The following is a 17,964-nucleotide window of genomic DNA, read 5'->3' on the forward strand; positions in this document are numbered from 1 at the left end:
ATCAAATGTGGACCAAAAATGTTATAAGTTGGATATAATTGGCTGGATGAATTCCACAAAGACTAAAGGAATGAGAGTTTTCATTTCTTAGTTGGTTAGCTATGAACTTAATTCTTTACTATTCTTTAGTATGTTAGTGTCTGATCCCCTACTCCTCCCTGTAATTTCTTGTCCCATTCCCAATTAATCCCTCTCCTGTCCAATACAACAGAATAGTATGAATACAAATCTATCATATAGGCTTTAAATGAATAGCCCTTACTCTTACATTCTCCTTTCTTTCCGGGTAGGGGAGTACATGAACATTCTAATGATGGTCTCAGCTCCTCATGCAAATGTATGTGTGAAATAACATCAAAGTCATAATATCATTTCACATGGGAAAACTATAAAATTCAAAAAATGTTTGCTAATTTCTACCATATTCTATAGGCTTTATGAGGTTCTAAATATGGATCCTGCCCTCAAGGAGCTTACAATCTAATGGGTGATACTAGGCAGTTAAAAAAAAAGTTATAGAGATTGGGAGAAACCAAGATGGCAGCATAGGTAAACACCTAAACTGCTGCCTTGCAGAACAATTTCAAAACTACAACTAAAAGACAAAACGGACATCATCCAGAACCATAGGAAGGCTGGCGGAGTGGAAATTCTACAACTAGAAGGAAAGAGAAAAGCACACTGAGACTCAGAGGAGCTGCAGGAGGCAGAGGTACTGAGATGCGCACACGTGCGTGGAGAGGACTGGAAACTGAGTGTGCGGCTGGCTTTCTCAAGCGGGAGGGAGACAAAAGCTCCCGACTGCGCTGAACTCCAGTTCCGGGTGAGACTCTGGGGACCCAGACTTATTCGGGGAGAAACTGGACTGTCTGGCAGTGGGCGGAACTCGAGGGCAGCTTTTTCTCAGAGGTGCTTGCAGTGATTACCACGGGACACTGAGACACAGGGGCCTATTAGGGCAGGGCTGACGGGAAACCAATGCTGTTTGCTCTGCCCTGAGACTCCACCCCATTCAAGCTGAGAACAGAGGCTTTTGCAAGTCTTCTCCCATAAGGGTGTCTCCAGCACAGAAGTTCTCCAAAGGTAGACACAGCTGATCCTTACAGCCAACTGGCCTGGAGGTCAATTCCTCCGGGTGATACCAACAACAATCAAGGCTTAACTACAACAAGACTGTGCACACAGCCCACAAAGGGGTGCACCAAGAGTGTCCACCTCAGGTAACTGGGGAGGCTGAGCCACTGGGCCCTATAGGATACCTAGCACACAAAGCCACTCTATCAACTCAGGGAAGCAGCCAAAATGCGGAGACAAAGAAACAGATCACAAATGAAAGAAATGGAGGAAAGCAAATGACTGGATATAGAGTTCAAAACCACGGTTATAAGGTTTTTCAAGAATTTTCTAGAAAAGGCTGATAAATTTAGTGAAACCCTCGAGGATATGAAAAAGGACCAACTAGAAATTAAGCATACACTGACTGAAATAAATATTATACAGAGATCTAACAGCAGACTAGAGGATTGTAAGAATCAAGTCAAAGATTTGAAATACAAAGAAGCAAAAAACACTCAACCCGAAAAGCAAAAAGAAAAAAGAATCCAAAAATATGAAGATAGTGCAAGGAGCCTCTGGGACAACTTCAAGCGTACCAACATCAGAATTATGGGGGTGCCAGAAGAAGAGAGAGAACAAGATACTGAAAACCTATTTGAAGAAATAATGACCGAAAACTTCCCCCACCTGGTGAAAGAAATAGACTTACAAGTCCAGGAAGCACAGAGAACCCCAAACAAAAGGAATCCAAAGAGGACCACACCAAGACATATCATAATTAAAATGCCAAGAGCAAAAGACTAAGAGAGAATCTTAAAAGCAGCAAGAGAAAAACAGTTACCTACAAGGGAGCACCCATACAACTGTCAGCTGATTTCTCAACAGAAACTATGCAGGCCAGAAGGGAGTGGCAAGAAATATTCAAAGTAATGAATAGCAAGAACCTACAACCAAGATTACTCTACCCAGCAAAGCTATCATTCAGAATTGAAGGTCAGATAAAGAGCTTCACAGATAAGAAAAAGCTAAAGGAGTTCATCACCACCAAACCAGTATTATATGAAATGCTGAAAGGTAATTTTTAAGAAGAGGATGAAGAAGAAAAAGGTAAAGATAAAAATTATGAACAACAAATACATATATATCAACAAGTGAATCTAAAAATCAAGTGAATAAAAAAATCTGATGAATAAAATAAACTGATGAATATAATAGAATCAGGGGCATAGAAAGGGAGTGGACTGACAATTCTCGGGGGGAAAGGGCTGTGGGGGGTGCGGGAAGAGACTGGACAAAAATCATACACCTATGGATGAGGACAGTGCGGGGGTGGGGGGTAAGGGCAGAGGGTGGGGTGGGAACCGGGTGGAGGGGAGCTATGGGGGAAAAAAGAGGAACAATTGTAATAATCTGAACAATAAAGATTTATTAAATTTAAAAAAAGTTATAGTGAAGACAAAATGGAATAATGACCAGGACAACAGACTACACAGGCATACACAGTAGGCAGAGATGAATGGGAGATGAAATAAGACACATTAGAACAAAAAGTCAGACATATTAACCTGAAAAACATTTTCACCAAAGGTGAAAAGAGAAGTACATCTCTGATTTGAAAAGAGTTCAGGGTTTACTACTATAAGAATCTTTCCTTCACTAATTTCATCCTTTTGGCAGAGTATAAAAAATCTTTAGTAAATGTGAGGGGAAAATGCTACTAAGCAAACTACCAAGAGGAAAAGGTTGTTACAGTAAGGAATATTTTTGTATCTTGCTATGTCTGGTTCTGTCGAAATCATGTACACAGTGCTTGATTGCTATTTTATTTCCTTTGCACTTTATGAGTGCTTAATTCTTTCCTAAGAGAACTAGTTTGAACATGAACTAAAATTACAATTTGAATTAGTGTGTTTGATATGGTTTCTGCCAGGATGATTTAGTTTACATTTGGTGTGTAGGCATCATGGTTCAGCTAAAGTTTTGACTATGTGAGCAAACTGAATTGAGGTGCCAAAAGTTACCAGACATGTAGAGTTCTATGTTGTTCCACAGCAAAGTTACCCATATCAAAAGAGAAAGATTTCATTTTAAATATACTTGCTAATGGATATAACTCACTAGAAATATACTATGCAATTATACAATATATAGGTGGTGAGTAGTAGTGCTTTAATGTTTCTTACAACTATTGGTCTATTGCTTACTATGCTTTTCATTCTGTCACATCTCATCTTTCTCTAAATTTTAGTGGCACCTTCATTTCCAGTGCTGTGTGTCTTTTGCTGCTTATTTATACTGAGAATTTTCTTTCCTATTGCTACGGCTATTATATCTGTAATTTCCTCCAAGTACCTGGCCACAGGTTGTCCTTCAAATCATGAGTGAGAAAACTTTGCCTGTAAAGGGTCAAACAGTAAATATTTTAGGCTTTGTGGGGCATATAATCCCCATTGCAATTACTCAACCCTATCATTCATTATAGAGGAAAAGTAGCCATAGACAATATGTAAAAAAAAAAAAAAAATGGGCACAGTACTTTTCTAATAAAACTTTATTTACAAAAAAGAAAAAAAGGTGGATTTGGCCCAGAGCTCAGAGTTTGCCAACCTCTGCTTTAAATCAACCAGAAACCTTTAAGTATATCATGTATCCCTAGTCTTGCACTAGGTACTTAAAAGCGCATCTTTTTTTTATTACTTAAAAGGAGATTGGGATTCACTTCTTTAAGAATCTTTCCTTCATAAAATGCATCCCATTGATAATTGTCAGTCCTTCTATCTCCTATGCTTCTTAACCATGTCAAAAATAGTTGCCTTTATGCCAAAACCGGTTTGGCTCAGTGGATAGAGCATCGGCCTGCGGACTGAAAGGTCCCAGGTTTGATTCCGGTCAAGGGCATGTAACTTGGTTGCGGGCACATCCCCAGTGGGGGGTGTGCAGGAGGCAGCTGATCGATGTTTCTGACTATCTATCCTTCTTCCTTCCTCTCTGTAAAAAATCAATAATATATATATATTAAAAAAAATAGTTGCCTTTATGTTCAAACTACATGTTCATGTTAATTATCTGTTTATTTGCCTTATCTCACCCCACAGACTAGAAGATTCTTGAGGGTGGGCATTGTGCCTAATCATTGCTATTATAACCCCAAACACTTAGTACAACTTCAGGTACCCAGTGAATAAACATCTATTCATTAAAAACCAGTTTCATTTTTAAAAGGTAGGAAAAAGAGAGAAAGAAAACATCAACATCAACCATTTGTTTAATTTTACTTTAGTTATAAAAAAGAAAGTCTTGATATTGATAAGTCATACCTGATGCATTGAAGGTTTTTACTATAGTGATTTTAGTTTTTTCTGCAAAGAAGCAATTTAAATATTAGAGCAGAATTGTTGCTTGTTTTTTAAAAAACAATTTGCCATGAGTATAATTTTGGTGAAGTGCTAAGAAAATCATACTGTTGATACCTTTAAGACACTATTAGTCATCTCAGCAGAATGAATGGGAATCACATACACAGATCATATAGCATTGGCACAGGGTAGGTCTGGGATTTAGATTCCCATGTTTACCCAGTTAGATCACACCCATTACACACCCACTGCTTGTGTAATTCTACTGCAGTTTCCATGCTCTGCTGCTGCTAGACAAATTAATGCAGACTTATACTTCAGATATGTAAAATGAAGTCACTATCAGGACCTTCAGGTGTTAGGTTGTGAAGATCAGTGATTCAGAATAAAAATTAAAGGTAACAGTAAGCACAGAATCTAAAATAATGCTATTATGTTCTACAATCAAGGAATTGCCCTGCCATTTTCTCTAAGAGTTAATACAATACTATTCCAATCGTATTGATAGATAAAATTATTCTCAGAGAGGGTGACACTATCCAACTACAGTCATACAACAGGCTCACAGCAGAACCAAGACATAACTGTTCAGTCAGTGACTCACAGGTTAATATTAAAACACACTGAAAAAGCAAATCTTAGAAATACCTTTCCAACACACTTTTGGGACAGAACCCATGGTTCATTTCCCAGATTATGGAGAACCAGGTTCAGAAATCCTGGCTCTAAGGATGGCCTATTAGAAGAGGCTGTGTTCAGGGCACAGATTTACAAAGAAGCTCTGTCTCCTAGGATGAGTGACAAATTCTGAAGAAAACACAAAGCTCAGATCTTAGAAAAGCACTTAAGAATTATGTCGTTATACTGACACTTTCAGAAACCTCATTTGTGTGTGCGTTATTGATGAGTTTCTGTTTCAATGTGTGACTGACCCATGGGCAATGATTGGTGGTAATTATAGAGGCTGCTAGCATTTATATTATCATGAAGAATCCTTTAAATACATTTTTTTGTTTACCCTAATACTTTCCTTTCCAGAATAATCAAGATACAACTGCAAAATGAGCTTCTAGTTCTAGTAATTCAATCTCACTAATAATCAAAAATTCAAAATAGAACTTATGGAACTGAGAGAAAGTTTAATAATATATTATACAGACTTAGCTTTCAGCAGAGGTACAGCAACATGGACATCATGTCCACTGTCATGCCCGGTACAAGCTTTCTAGAAGGCAATTGGGCAGTAGGTATCAAGGGATCTAAGATAGCAAAATGCTGACCCATTAAATCCAATCCTTGGTATGCATCCGATGGAAACCAGGATGAATGCAAAGATGTTGGCACAAGGATATTTATAGCAACAATTTCTACTAAAAAAAATAGAAACAACTCTGATAATGGAGTATTATCAGGTCACTAATAGCAAGGGACTCTAGAAAATACTTATAACTTAATATGAAGTCAAAAGGGTGAGATATAACAATGTACCTAAACTATGACAGTGTGTATGTACATATGATACGGAATGGAAATATACCACATTAACAGTAATAGTCTTAGGAAAATAACACTAAAGATGAATTATATTTTCTTTATTTTTTCTATATTTTCCATTTTTATGAGCTAAGATATATTATTATTATACTAAAAGTATTATTTTAAGTGGAGTGCTATTGCCATAGCAGTTTGGAAGATCAGGAGTGTGGTGACACCAGAATTACAGTTCAATGTCAAAATAAAACAAGTAATAAATCAACAGCTGAAGGCATAGGAAGTGGGCAAGGAGATAACCTTTACTAATCCAAAAGACCACACAAGTGAGAAACTCAAGAAGCCACAGAAGACAATATTCTGTTTAGAAATAACTTGATATTACCTGTCTTGTTTAAAGTAGATAACACGGTTGAAGTAACATCTGAAATAAAATAATAAAAATTAACCTGACCATTGGCATGATTAATAAACACATGCATCTTCCTAGGTTCCCTAAACATTTCACTCTTCCCCAAACCCTGGAGAAGTTAGAGCATTTTGCAAAAGCCAACTGATATTACCAAATGTATTTGCTGCCCTCCCCTTCACCACACTATCCATTCTCCAACCCCCAGAGACAATTCCTGAGCAAATATTCATTTGTTCAAAATGTGTTTCCTAAACACATGCTATGTGTCTAAAACATAGCAACACGCCTGTAATTATTACATTTAAATAAACTCATTGATATAGTTTAATATTTTGTCCTTTTTTCTCTATTATAATGAAAGTCCATAAGGGATATGATATTTTCACAGTTAATACTAACTTTATAGTACTGTGGACGCTTAATATATTTTTACCTAATGTAGTTCATTCTTATGAAAGTAATTCTAGTTTAAATGTGGAATTCTTGATTATATTCAACTAACTTTTAGAGAAACCTCATTTTCATCTTGTTTCACTTAAAATTCAATTTAAAATCTATTCTATTGGTATTTATTTTAATGGAAAGCATTCTAGAATTTATTATTCTGGATGAAACTTTAGGGGGGAATGGCATGTATTACATTATCACACTTTTTAACCACATAAAATAGGACCCAAAAACTACTGCCAAAGCTATTTTGAAGATGTGCTTTCACTGTAAAAAGTAATTGCATATAAAAATGACAATGCCTGGCCCTTCCCATTAGACCAAAATTGAATTTATACCAGTTTCGATCAATATGAGCTGCATTTATGATTGTTTAGCTCTTAGCTGCCAAACACATGGTGAGCTTTTATTTTGACTAAAGGGATTGTGAAAAGTATTGGGTTTTGACTGCAATAAGATGGAAGGCTATCTACCCACAAAGGGGAGGGAACAGAATGTACTGCCCTGCCCACCTCCCTCGAATATAACCCAGTTCTTTGTCCTTTTCTTCAGCATAATGGAGCTTGTTTTTTATTTTATTTTATACTATTTTAAAATGATAAATCATCTGTAAAAAGCCTGTCTTTGAACACTTTGTGCCTCCAAATCCATGCTGAATCATATTGAAGTCACTGGATGTGCTTTTCACATTTAAACAATCTGTCATATAAAAAAATGTGTTGGAGTTGTGTTGGTGAGCAAGCGAAATGGGGTACTCAAAATATGGTCAAAGTTTCTTTTAAAAAATAGATTTTTATTGCTTTCAGAGAGGAAGGGAGAGAGAAATAGGAACATCGATGAGAGAGAATCATTGATTGGCTGCCTCCTGCACACCCCACACTGAGACCGCAACCCGGGCATGTGCCCTGAACAGCAATCAAATGTGACCTCCTGGTTCATAGATCAATGCTCAACCACTGAGCCATGCTGGCCTGGCAACATTTCTTTTCTCTTACAGAACAGTTAGAGTGATGGAGGGCTGTCTTCCCTCCATGATAATAAGAATTTTCTCATTTAACCAGAAAGTTTAGATTGCCCTCCAGGTTGTCAGTCTTGAGTTTCTTTGGGTTTTTCTTTTTTTATTATTTGAATATGGAAACCTGCAACACCATTCATTATACTTATATTCATATTAATGGTTATCAATTTTCACTTGCTTCAGAAAAATTCTTACCATTTAGGCTTGTAGTTTCAACCTCTTTTGTCCCAAGGGGAAAAAAAACAATACAAAGATATAATTACATAAAAAATTTAACAAATTGGGCTAAATCTAGATTTAAATTTTTTTCAAAATCTTGCCTGGAGTACCATTGGTGTATGGGACAAAACCAATAGAAGAGTCAGCTGCAGGAGAAAACACACACGTTTTTCAAATTAATACTTTGAAACAATTATTTATTGAATTTTAAGGAGTTAGATTTTGAGATATAATCATGAAAAGAAGTGGAAAACATGAGACCAATGTGTAATTAGATCTGCAAGTCCTATAATCACTTAGTATGCCTTTAGTCAGAGAATTATAGAGAAAGAACCCAAGAGATGAAATGAGTGCAGTTGTATCATTTTACAGATGAAGAACCTGAGGCTCATGATCACAAAGCCTGCTCCTACTTATGGGATATTATGGAAATAAGTTTAGGAACAACAACAAAACATAAGATATACTACTTTCAAAAATGTTCAGCCAAAGAGTTCTAGAAAACATTTTATACTTTAAATATTTTTCAAGCTACAATTATGACACATATTGGTACATTGGGTCCATTTGGTTATAATGACACCTAGCAATTCTTCCCATAGGATTAAAAAAACAAAATAAAACATTGCTATCACTCAATACTGTACTACCTAACACAATTTCCTGGTATGTTATTTAAAAATACGGCTGCTATTAAGACAATCAAGTTATAAATTTACTGTAGAATAACTCCACTTATGCTAAGGGCTCAGTCTACTACACACACTTTGCCAGTTTATATATTAGAAAGATCCAATGGCTTGACCTCTACGTATGCACAAGAAAAGTAAACACAAATATTTTACAAGGAAGCCAAGCTTTGCAGTAGGGAGAGTGATATTTAGCCCGTAAGGACAACATTTGGGTGTGTCAAGGCACTTGGCTGGACTGTCTGTTTTAGACCGCTCATGCCTTGGCTGAAACACACACACCCTGTCTGTCCTCCATTATTCATTCCATATTTTGTCATTTACTACATTTTTAAAATTACCAAGGATTTTTTTTTTTCAGAAGTAAGACAGTTCCTGAGCAGTAAGATTCAAAGTGTGGACATGGAATCCTTTGCTCTTGTGACAGAACAAAATAATTGGTCAAAGCTGGTTTTTAATTAATGACTCTCGGTTCTTCTAAATATTGATGACTGGTGATGCCATCCAAAGCTGCCCTTCCATCCCTGATGTGCACTGGCTCTCACCTTCCAATTAGTGCAGCTCTCCCCCAGGCACCCAGAACCCAGGCTGTGACTGGACCCAAAGCCACATAGACCATTCCATGGAAACAGAATTTTGCAAAGATATTGCTCTGATTAAGTCTGATGAAGGCTATTGTACCAGAAGAAACATACAGTAGCTTATTTTACCCTAGAAGCTTCACAATGAGGGCGCAAAATGGCACAGTAAAAAGAGTTTGGGATTTGGAGACTTGCAATCCAGAGTTTGAATCTTTGCCCCATTGCTTAATACTTATATAGTTAGTATTACTTACTGAGGATTTACTCCACGCCAGGCACATGTTTTTACTCATTTAATCTCCACAATTACCCTATGAAACAGTTACTATCATTCTTAGATAGTAATTACTTATTGTTATTACTTATTGATAGTTAATACTTATTACTTATTAACTAACAAGCCCAGATAGTTATTACTTATTGAGGATTTACTCCATGCCAGGCACATGTTTTATCTCATGTAATCTCCACAATTACCCTATGAAACAGTTACTATCATTCTTCCCAACTTACAAAGAAGAACCAGAGGCACAAGAAAGGTGAAGGAACTTGCCCAAAGTCACACAGCTAGCAATGGGGGTAGGAGAATGGTGGCTGAATTCAAACCCAAGTAGTCTGGCTTCAGAGAATGTGTGAACATGGACAAGTTTTATCCTCTCTGACCCACAGTTTTTCATCTCTAACATCAATATAATGATTCCTATGTTGCAAGATTGGAAGCAAAATGAAACGTCTGAAGACTCCCAGACATGTAGTACATGCACGAGAAGTAATAGCTATTATTTTGTTTAAATGAATTAATAACAATAGAATCTCATTTTCACACAACTAAGAATACAGTGTGAGTTGACTCACTCCTTACCACAAAAGACTGTTCTGTAATATATGGTATACCAGAAAGAATACAGAAGTAAGAATCAGAGAAGCCACCTCTGTGTGATGTGGGGCAAGAACTGTGTGACCTTAGACAAGGTACTCAGGTGCTCCAGGCTTCATGTCATCAACTAAGTAATGTGGGGCTGGACCACTTTATCCCTGAGATCCCATTCCAGCTAACAGTCTTAGTATAGGTTCTGTTCCTGGTTCCTGTCAAGATGGGTCCTAAATATAAATTTCTCTTTACTGTGTTTGCCTCCCCTTTCTTATGAGTGCTAAGCCCTCATAAGCCTTTTGAAAAATATTCATTCAGTGAGGGTACTTAGGAAGTTTTAGAGAACATCTCATCCTTCAAATATAAGAACATTAGCATGTTTATGTTCTTGATGCTCTTTAGGAGACTTGTGAACTATAATACTAAAAACAACATTGAAGAACTTAAACAGTTACTGTAATGAAAATCCACAGTTTACTCCCCAGCTTTGTCCAGCAATGTGTGGGAACAATATGCCTGTCCTCTTATGTTTGCTACTGGCTTTTCAGTTATAGATTTAATGACAGAGTTTAACGTAATTAAGAGTCATGAAAAACAAAACAAAACACCACAACAATTTTGCTGTATCTGACTACATGCCATATTGCATGGAGAACTTTTAGACTATTTTCCTGAAATTCCCCAAAGTCATGAAATAACAGTCTTACCAGACGGTGGTAACAAACTGGAATTATTAGCATTGTCTGTTGAGGAAAAAGGTGATTTAAAATTAGTTTAGTTTGCATAAATTCATAGGAGAGTAACATCTTAAAAGGGAGTGAATGTAAAATGAGTTGCAAATAGCTACCAAAAGAGGGCAGTATGTTAATTTACTATTATTTTTAACAGCCTAATCAGTACTTTTCAATTCTCTACAAAGGCATATCTCTGGTGAAGCAATTCTTCCAATTTAACTGTTAACCATGTCTATATATTTTGTTATATAATGGTTTAGTATGTTTTAAACTAAAAATGATTAATAAGACCTTTAGTTGTTGGCTAACATTCATTGTAATTTGTAAAAGTAAATGTATACATCTGCATAAATTAAATTCCCATTAACTGTGCTTCCATTTATACCTATTAGCACAGACTTTATATTATTAAGCTACTTCTTTCTTATGAGTTAAACTAAATCAGATACCTCTGGGTGTGTAAACTACAAGAACTGCTGTATTATTTATTTGGGGGGATAGTCAGATTCCGTAAAAGCAAAGTAATTCTATTTTTTATCTATGAACAATAATACGTACTTATTGGAGAAACTTCAGAAATTACAGATAAACAAAAAGGAGAAAATTAAAACCACCTGTAATTTCACCCCAGAGATAAATTACGTTAACATTCTGACATATATTCTTTTCTCTTTCTATGTATATATGTATATGTGTATATATATGTATATGTATATGTATATGTATATGTATATGTATATGTATATCTATATCTATATCTATATCTATATCTATATCTATATCTATATACTGTTAACCCTAGAATAAAGTGGGGATTAGGGGCAACAATCTCCTGCGCAGTTGAAAACCCACATATAACTTTTGACTCCCAAAAAATTTAACTGGTAATAGCCTACTGTTGACCAGAAGAAGCCTTACTAATACATAAACAGTTGATTAACACATTTTTGTATATGTATTATATGCTGTATTCTTACATAATGTAAAGTAAGCTAGAGAAAAGAAAATGTTATTAAGAAAATCATAAGGAAAATACGTTTACAGTATTTATTGAAAATATCCACATATAAATGAATACCGTTCAAACCCATTTTGTTCAAGTTCAACTGTATATAGATAAATGGATATATGCATATATATGTATGTATGTATTTATATGTATGATAAGAAAGATCATTTCACACAACCTGATTTTTCTCCATGTACCCAGAGTAGTTAATGACTTGATAGCCCAATTTAGTTGAAATTGCCTCCTCTTAGTCTCTGCCCCTCAATATATCCCTCATGTTACTTTAATATTCTACCAGTCAAAGAATATGTTGAGTTAGCAGAAGTTTAATTTTTAAAATACTCTTGGGAAAGAGCTGGTTCTTTGAAAAGATAAACAAGATTGATAAACCTTTAACTAGACTTATCAAGAAAATAAGAGAGAGGACCCAAATAAATAAAATCAGAAATATAAGAGGGGCTATCACAACTGACACCACAGAAACACAAAGGATTACACAACAATATTATGAACAACTATATGCCAATAAACTGGACAACCTGCAAGAAATATATAATCTCCCAAAACTGAATCAAGAACAAACAGAAAACCTGAACAGACCAATTACAACCAATGAAGTAGAAGCAGTAATCAAAAAACTTCCAATAAATAAAAGTCCTGGACCACAGTTGAATTGTACCAAACATTCAAAGAAGAATTAAGATCAATGCTTCTCAAACTATTCCACAAAATTCAAGAGGAGGGAAGACTCCCAAACTCATTTTATGAGGCCAGCATTATCCTAATTCCAAAACCAGATAAAGACACTACAAAGAAAAAAAAAAGTATAGGCCAATATCCCTGATGAACATAGATGCCAAAATCCTCATCAAAATATTAGCAAATCAAATCTAATAATACATTTAAAAGATCATAAATCATGATCAAGTGGGATTTATTCCTAGGATGCAAGGTTGGTACAGTATCTACAAATCAAGTAATATGATACACCACACTGAGGAATAGTTGAGTTCCAGGGAAGAAGGATAAAGAGTGGTGCTGAAGGGCAAAAGAGGCTGATAATGGCTGCCATAGCCACCAATGGTTCCAACCTTCTCCATTGCTAAATCCTTTGAGCAGAGCTGTGATTTGAGTTTCACCTCTTTCTTAGATGTTAGAGGACATGGACTAGTCAAGCATAAAATTGGTTGACCATCTCTGGGTTGGATAGGCATGGACTCACAATCAGGAGGTAAAACCTGATGAAAATTTAGCCCAAGGGTTAGACCAGCAGAGCTGGCCTCTTCCATCATGGAACTTACAGAGCTCCCAGCAGCAATGTACAGCGATGAAGGGAGGGAATCTTGTAAGTGGAAGCTAGAGATTTAAAAACTGTTTCTGCCCATTTTTTTTCTTTTGTCATTTTTTTTTCTTCTAGGGGACTGATTGCTCAGTGACTAACATTTTATTCACTTTCTGCCTCTCATTATGATGCTCCACATCACTCCTCCTGTTGTAACATAGAGATGTCCCCATAGGCCTTACATTTTCTGAGTATCAGCCTCTGTTTCTCTTGGGCTCTCTCCTAACTCACTTCCCATTTATTATAACCGAAGAGGTGGTCATCATTTCCAGTGAGTCATATATTTGAGTTCTATGCCACTCTTAGGAGACAAAATATTTCCATTGTTAAAAAGATTCATAAACAAAGAAAAGAAAAACAGTTAAATTTTTCAGATTTTCCTTTGGAAACCAACAAAGAGAAATTTTAAAGCATTATTCATTTATTGAAGTCTTGATTTAAGTCAATAAATAAAATTATTGTGATGTGTCTATAAAATTTACTCAGTATGACTCCCTAGTGATTTTTTTAAAAAAACAAAGTCCATATATTCCAATTATGATGAGCAGGAGTTTGGCACGCATAAACTTAGCATGGAAGCCAAACAGAGGAATTGGAAACTCAAGAAACTGGCTCTACTAATGGAGCTTCTTTCCCTAGTTTCCTCCCTGACACTTTGTTTCAAAATTATTGCTACCTCCCAAACTCCAATCCCACATGGCCAAGTGTGGTCTGACCACTGCCATGTAACTGCCTTACTGTCATTGCCTCTCCAACTCCATATATCTAAGAACTTATCTTTCATCACCTCACGTCATTTTCATATCTAATCAGTTCTTGAATTTGACAGTATTGCTGGTAAAACCAGCCAAATAATTTAAGCTGGAAATTTCAGTATATTAGTTTCCTGTTGCTGTTGTAACAAATTACCATGAATTTAGTGGTTTAAGACAACACAAATTTGTTATGTTAGAGTTCTATAGGTCACAAGTCTACTACATGTTTCATAAGACTAAATCAAGGTATTGACAGACTGTGTTCCTTTCTGGAGGCTCTAGTGGAGAATATGTGTTCTGCTTTTTGAGGGTTTTGACAGAATTCAGTACCTTGAGGTTGTAGGACTGAGGTCCTCATTTTCTCACTAGCTTTAAATTGAGGAATTTACCAAAATCTGGAAGCCACCCACATTTCTCATGCCCCATTCTTCCATCTTCAAAGCTAGCAACTGTGGGATGGGGTGGGGAGTCCTTCTCATGTGGCATCCTTCTGACTCACTCTTCTGCCTTCCTCTTCCACGTTTAAGAACTCTTGTGATTAGATTGGGCCCATCTCGCAGTCCTTAACTTTAATTACACCCAGAAAGTCCCTTTTGCCATGTAAAATAATATATTTACAGATTCTAGGCATTGGGACATGGACATCTTGGGGAGCCATTATTCTTCCTACCATACTCAGAAAGCCAGTATTTTAAAATTATGAAGAATATGAGTTACAAGGGTCCGCTTTTTATAAAGAAAAATCCCACAAGTGTTAAGCAAAGGATCCAGAAATCCAGAGTTAGTTTTAGCAACAGAGCTGAGTCTACAAACCAAATTGCTCCCAACTTCTCTCATTCCTCACCTTCCATCTCCATATCCAGTCAACCATCCTGTGCATTCTTTTCACTGTAACTTGGGGCTGTTGTAAAGATTAAAGACAGATTATGTATGTGTGATAATAGTGAAAAATGATTCCTGTGATCCAGGCTTAATGTACTAAGAGCTTCTTACACATTTTATTATTTAATTACCCAACAACTCTTTGAGATATGTGAATTTATTAGCATCAGTCCTTTTTAGTGCTTGAGAAACTAAGGCTGGCAAAGTTTATTGATGTGTTTATGGCCTCACTAGCAATTCACTGTAGAGCTGGGATTTGAACCCAGGTAGTCTGATATCAGGGCCTACCCTGTGAGCCTCTATTCTATCATGCTTTCAGTAACAAACCCTGCAGACCATAAACTAGTATATAAATGTATGGTATTATTATAAATATTCTCTAATCTCTCTCTCCTCTGTTCCTTTTCCCCAAGCTCACTGTCCCCTCCTGAGCCTAAGCCTTGACTGCCTCATATATGAGTGAAATATTAGAACCCTGGAATCTTTTCACTGGAAGGGATCTTAACATTCTTTGCCTCTGACTTCTTCCCCAATGCAGTAAGCCATCCACCAAATGCACACCATTGGCTGACAATCCCAATTTAGCTCCTAAACAAGTTCTATCTTGCCTACACAGTGGGAATCACAGTGAAGTTTTTGAAAGTTTTAATTGCTTACCAACATTTATAAATCAGGAGATTTCAAATAAAATTTCAAACTTTCACCCTTCCAAATTGGAAAGTTTAGAAGATGACTCCTTTATGTCAGCTCTCTGGCCCACTAAAGTATGTCCTGGCTACAGAAGCCAATGAAGATGGCTCTCTCATCTTTATATCGTAAAGTTTATTCACTGACTACATCATCTATTTGGCATTTGAATATACAGTATACTCTTAGGCATTGTTATTTAACTTTGCCATTTTATGTCTTATTTTCCTAACTAGATGCTAAGCTGCTTGGTGCTTTATTTATTATCCTCCAGGAATTCAGTCCAGTGCCTTGTATCTAGTAGATATTTAAAAACATTTTTTGATTGATGACATTATTAAGGAGTCTCTATCAATCAGGGATCACTCAGGAACCCATGGCAGGTAGTTCAAGAGCAGGCATTTAATCCAAATATTAAAGGGGTCAGGTCCCTGTGATATAAAGCAGAGCAGGGGAAAGATGAGGAATGGATCTGAGAGCCATGAAGCAGAATCCATGAATGAAAGAATTGAGAATTCTTTTTGGATGAACATTATTCAGAATCTGCAGTTTAGAGTAGTAGTTATAACTGCCAGTCACAGCAGATAGATTGCTTAACAGATCTTATAAATGTGTGTTAAAATGATCCTTCAAGTACAGATCACACAGTGACCTCAATAATGTACCTTTAATTGACTTTCCCTCTTTTATTAATGCCCTCTCCCTTGTCCCTCACTCCTGATCCCTGGAATCATCTCCCAAACAAACTACCTGCACCCAAGTCATGCAAAGTCATGTGTGGATATTTCTGAAATTTACATTTTTCTCCCCACTGTTCGATACTATGGGGTATAAGACTTAAAATGTGGACTGGTTGGTTGTCTTAAACCTGTGACTGTGCTAATACTAATGAGTATTTACTTCCAATACATTCATCGCCAGGTTGGATGAGAAAGATAAAGGTTTAATCTTTATTAGTGGATCTAAAGAGGATACGACTAACCCCCCTTGTGTGAATATTTTAGACCCAGCCAAAACTTGTAATCTGGTGGCAGTCCTTCTCTGGATTGAATTACTGTTTCATAGAGAGATGATCAAAATGAGGTGCCACACCTAGGCACTCTTACATGGGAGTCCTAAAAACAATATTATTTTGTTACTAGAGGCCCAGTGCATGGTATTTGTGCACTGGGGGGTGGGGGTCCTTCAGCTGGGCCTGCGCTCTCTTGCAGTCTGGGACCCCTCGCTCCTACTGTCTGCCTGCTCGCTGCACCTTACCACTTGGTTGGCTGCTCCTTAGCACTGCCGTGGAGGTGGGAGAGGCTCCCGCCGCCACCACTGTGCTCACCAGCTGTGAGCCTGGCTTCTAGCTGAGTGGCGCTCCCCCTGTGAGAGCACACTGACCACCAGGGAGCAGCTCCTGCATTGAGTGTCTTCCTCCTGGTGGTCAGTGCGCATCATAGCGACTGGTTGTTCTGGTCATCCCACCGTAACAGTTGCCTAGGCTTTTATTATATAGACTAGAGGCCTGATGCACGAAATTTGTGCAAGGGGCTCAGCCCCTGCTGCCGCAGCAGCTGCCTTGGCACCCAGCGCCACAGCAGCCACCTCTGCCTCCTCTGCCTCGGCCCCTGGCCTCTGCTGCCTCTGCCGCCTCTGCCTCAGCCCCCGCCACTGTGGCTTCGTCCTGACGGTTGTCCGCAAGGATGTCTGGTCAATTATCATATTAGACTTTTATTATTATAGCTTATATTGTTGCTTTAGGGCTTGGGACAACACTCTTCCAAGAACTGCATTTTCAGGTTTTACTACGTAACCAGCAACATGAATGAAAACATTTCTACTTTGGCATAGCCTACATGTGTTTACTTGAGCTGTGACCATTTCATGTCACACTGCTCAATAAATACTCTGACATAACATTTTTATTAAATGATTAGTAATGACATCATTTAAGAAAACTTCAGTTTCTGGCTGATGGAACTTCCCGAAGTGCAAATGATTGACAATTCTAGGTGGGCCTTGGCCAAATGGGAAGAGAGTAAGATGTGTTCTAGGTCCCCCAGCTCCTGTTTCTTGCTCTTCTCCATTCCTCTCACAGTGCCACCCACCCATCTCCTTGTCCTTTCCTCCTCCAGAACTGATCTTGGCTCTCTCAGGGGTTTATGGGCCACCCCTCCTCCAAGGGTCAAGAGATGCATTTTAGAGTGTCCATAAATTCCCTGAAATAGAATACAAATTTCTGTGTGTATTCATATGCATTTTTTCAGGGAAGAGTAGAGTCCCAAAAGGGAGTCTATTTTTAATTAATAAGCATTTGTATAGCATTACTATGACCAGGCATTCCATAAATATTAATTCATTTGGTCCTCATAAAAAACCATATTAAGTAAGTTACCCTCATTTTACAGGTAGGGGCAGAAACTGAGGCACAGG

The 17,964-nt window shown here is 37.2% G+C and overlaps 1 protein-coding gene across 1 annotated transcript in view; it reads right to left on the bottom strand.

Annotated features, from left to right (window-relative positions):
• ADGRG2 (adhesion G protein-coupled receptor G2) overlaps window positions 1-17,964 on the bottom strand; it is a 121,583-nt gene that overhangs the window by 44,087 nt on the left and 59,532 nt on the right. Inside the window, exons 4-8 of the mRNA XM_080653297.1 lie at window positions 10,848-10,883; window positions 8,101-8,145; window positions 7,976-7,999; window positions 6,289-6,327; window positions 4,374-4,415 (exon numbers count right to left, since the gene is read on the bottom strand). Of these exons, the coding sequence (XP_080509423.1) occupies window positions 4,374-4,415; window positions 6,289-6,327; window positions 7,976-7,999; window positions 8,101-8,145; window positions 10,848-10,883 (186 nt within the window). The remainder of the gene's footprint in view (window positions 1-4,373; window positions 4,416-6,288; window positions 6,328-7,975; window positions 8,000-8,100; window positions 8,146-10,847; window positions 10,884-17,964) is intronic.

Source organism: Plecotus auritus (genome assembly GCF_963455305.1).
Source record: "Plecotus auritus genome assembly, chromosome: X".
Classification (NCBI taxonomy): Eukaryota; Metazoa; Chordata; class Mammalia; order Chiroptera; family Vespertilionidae; genus Plecotus; species Plecotus auritus.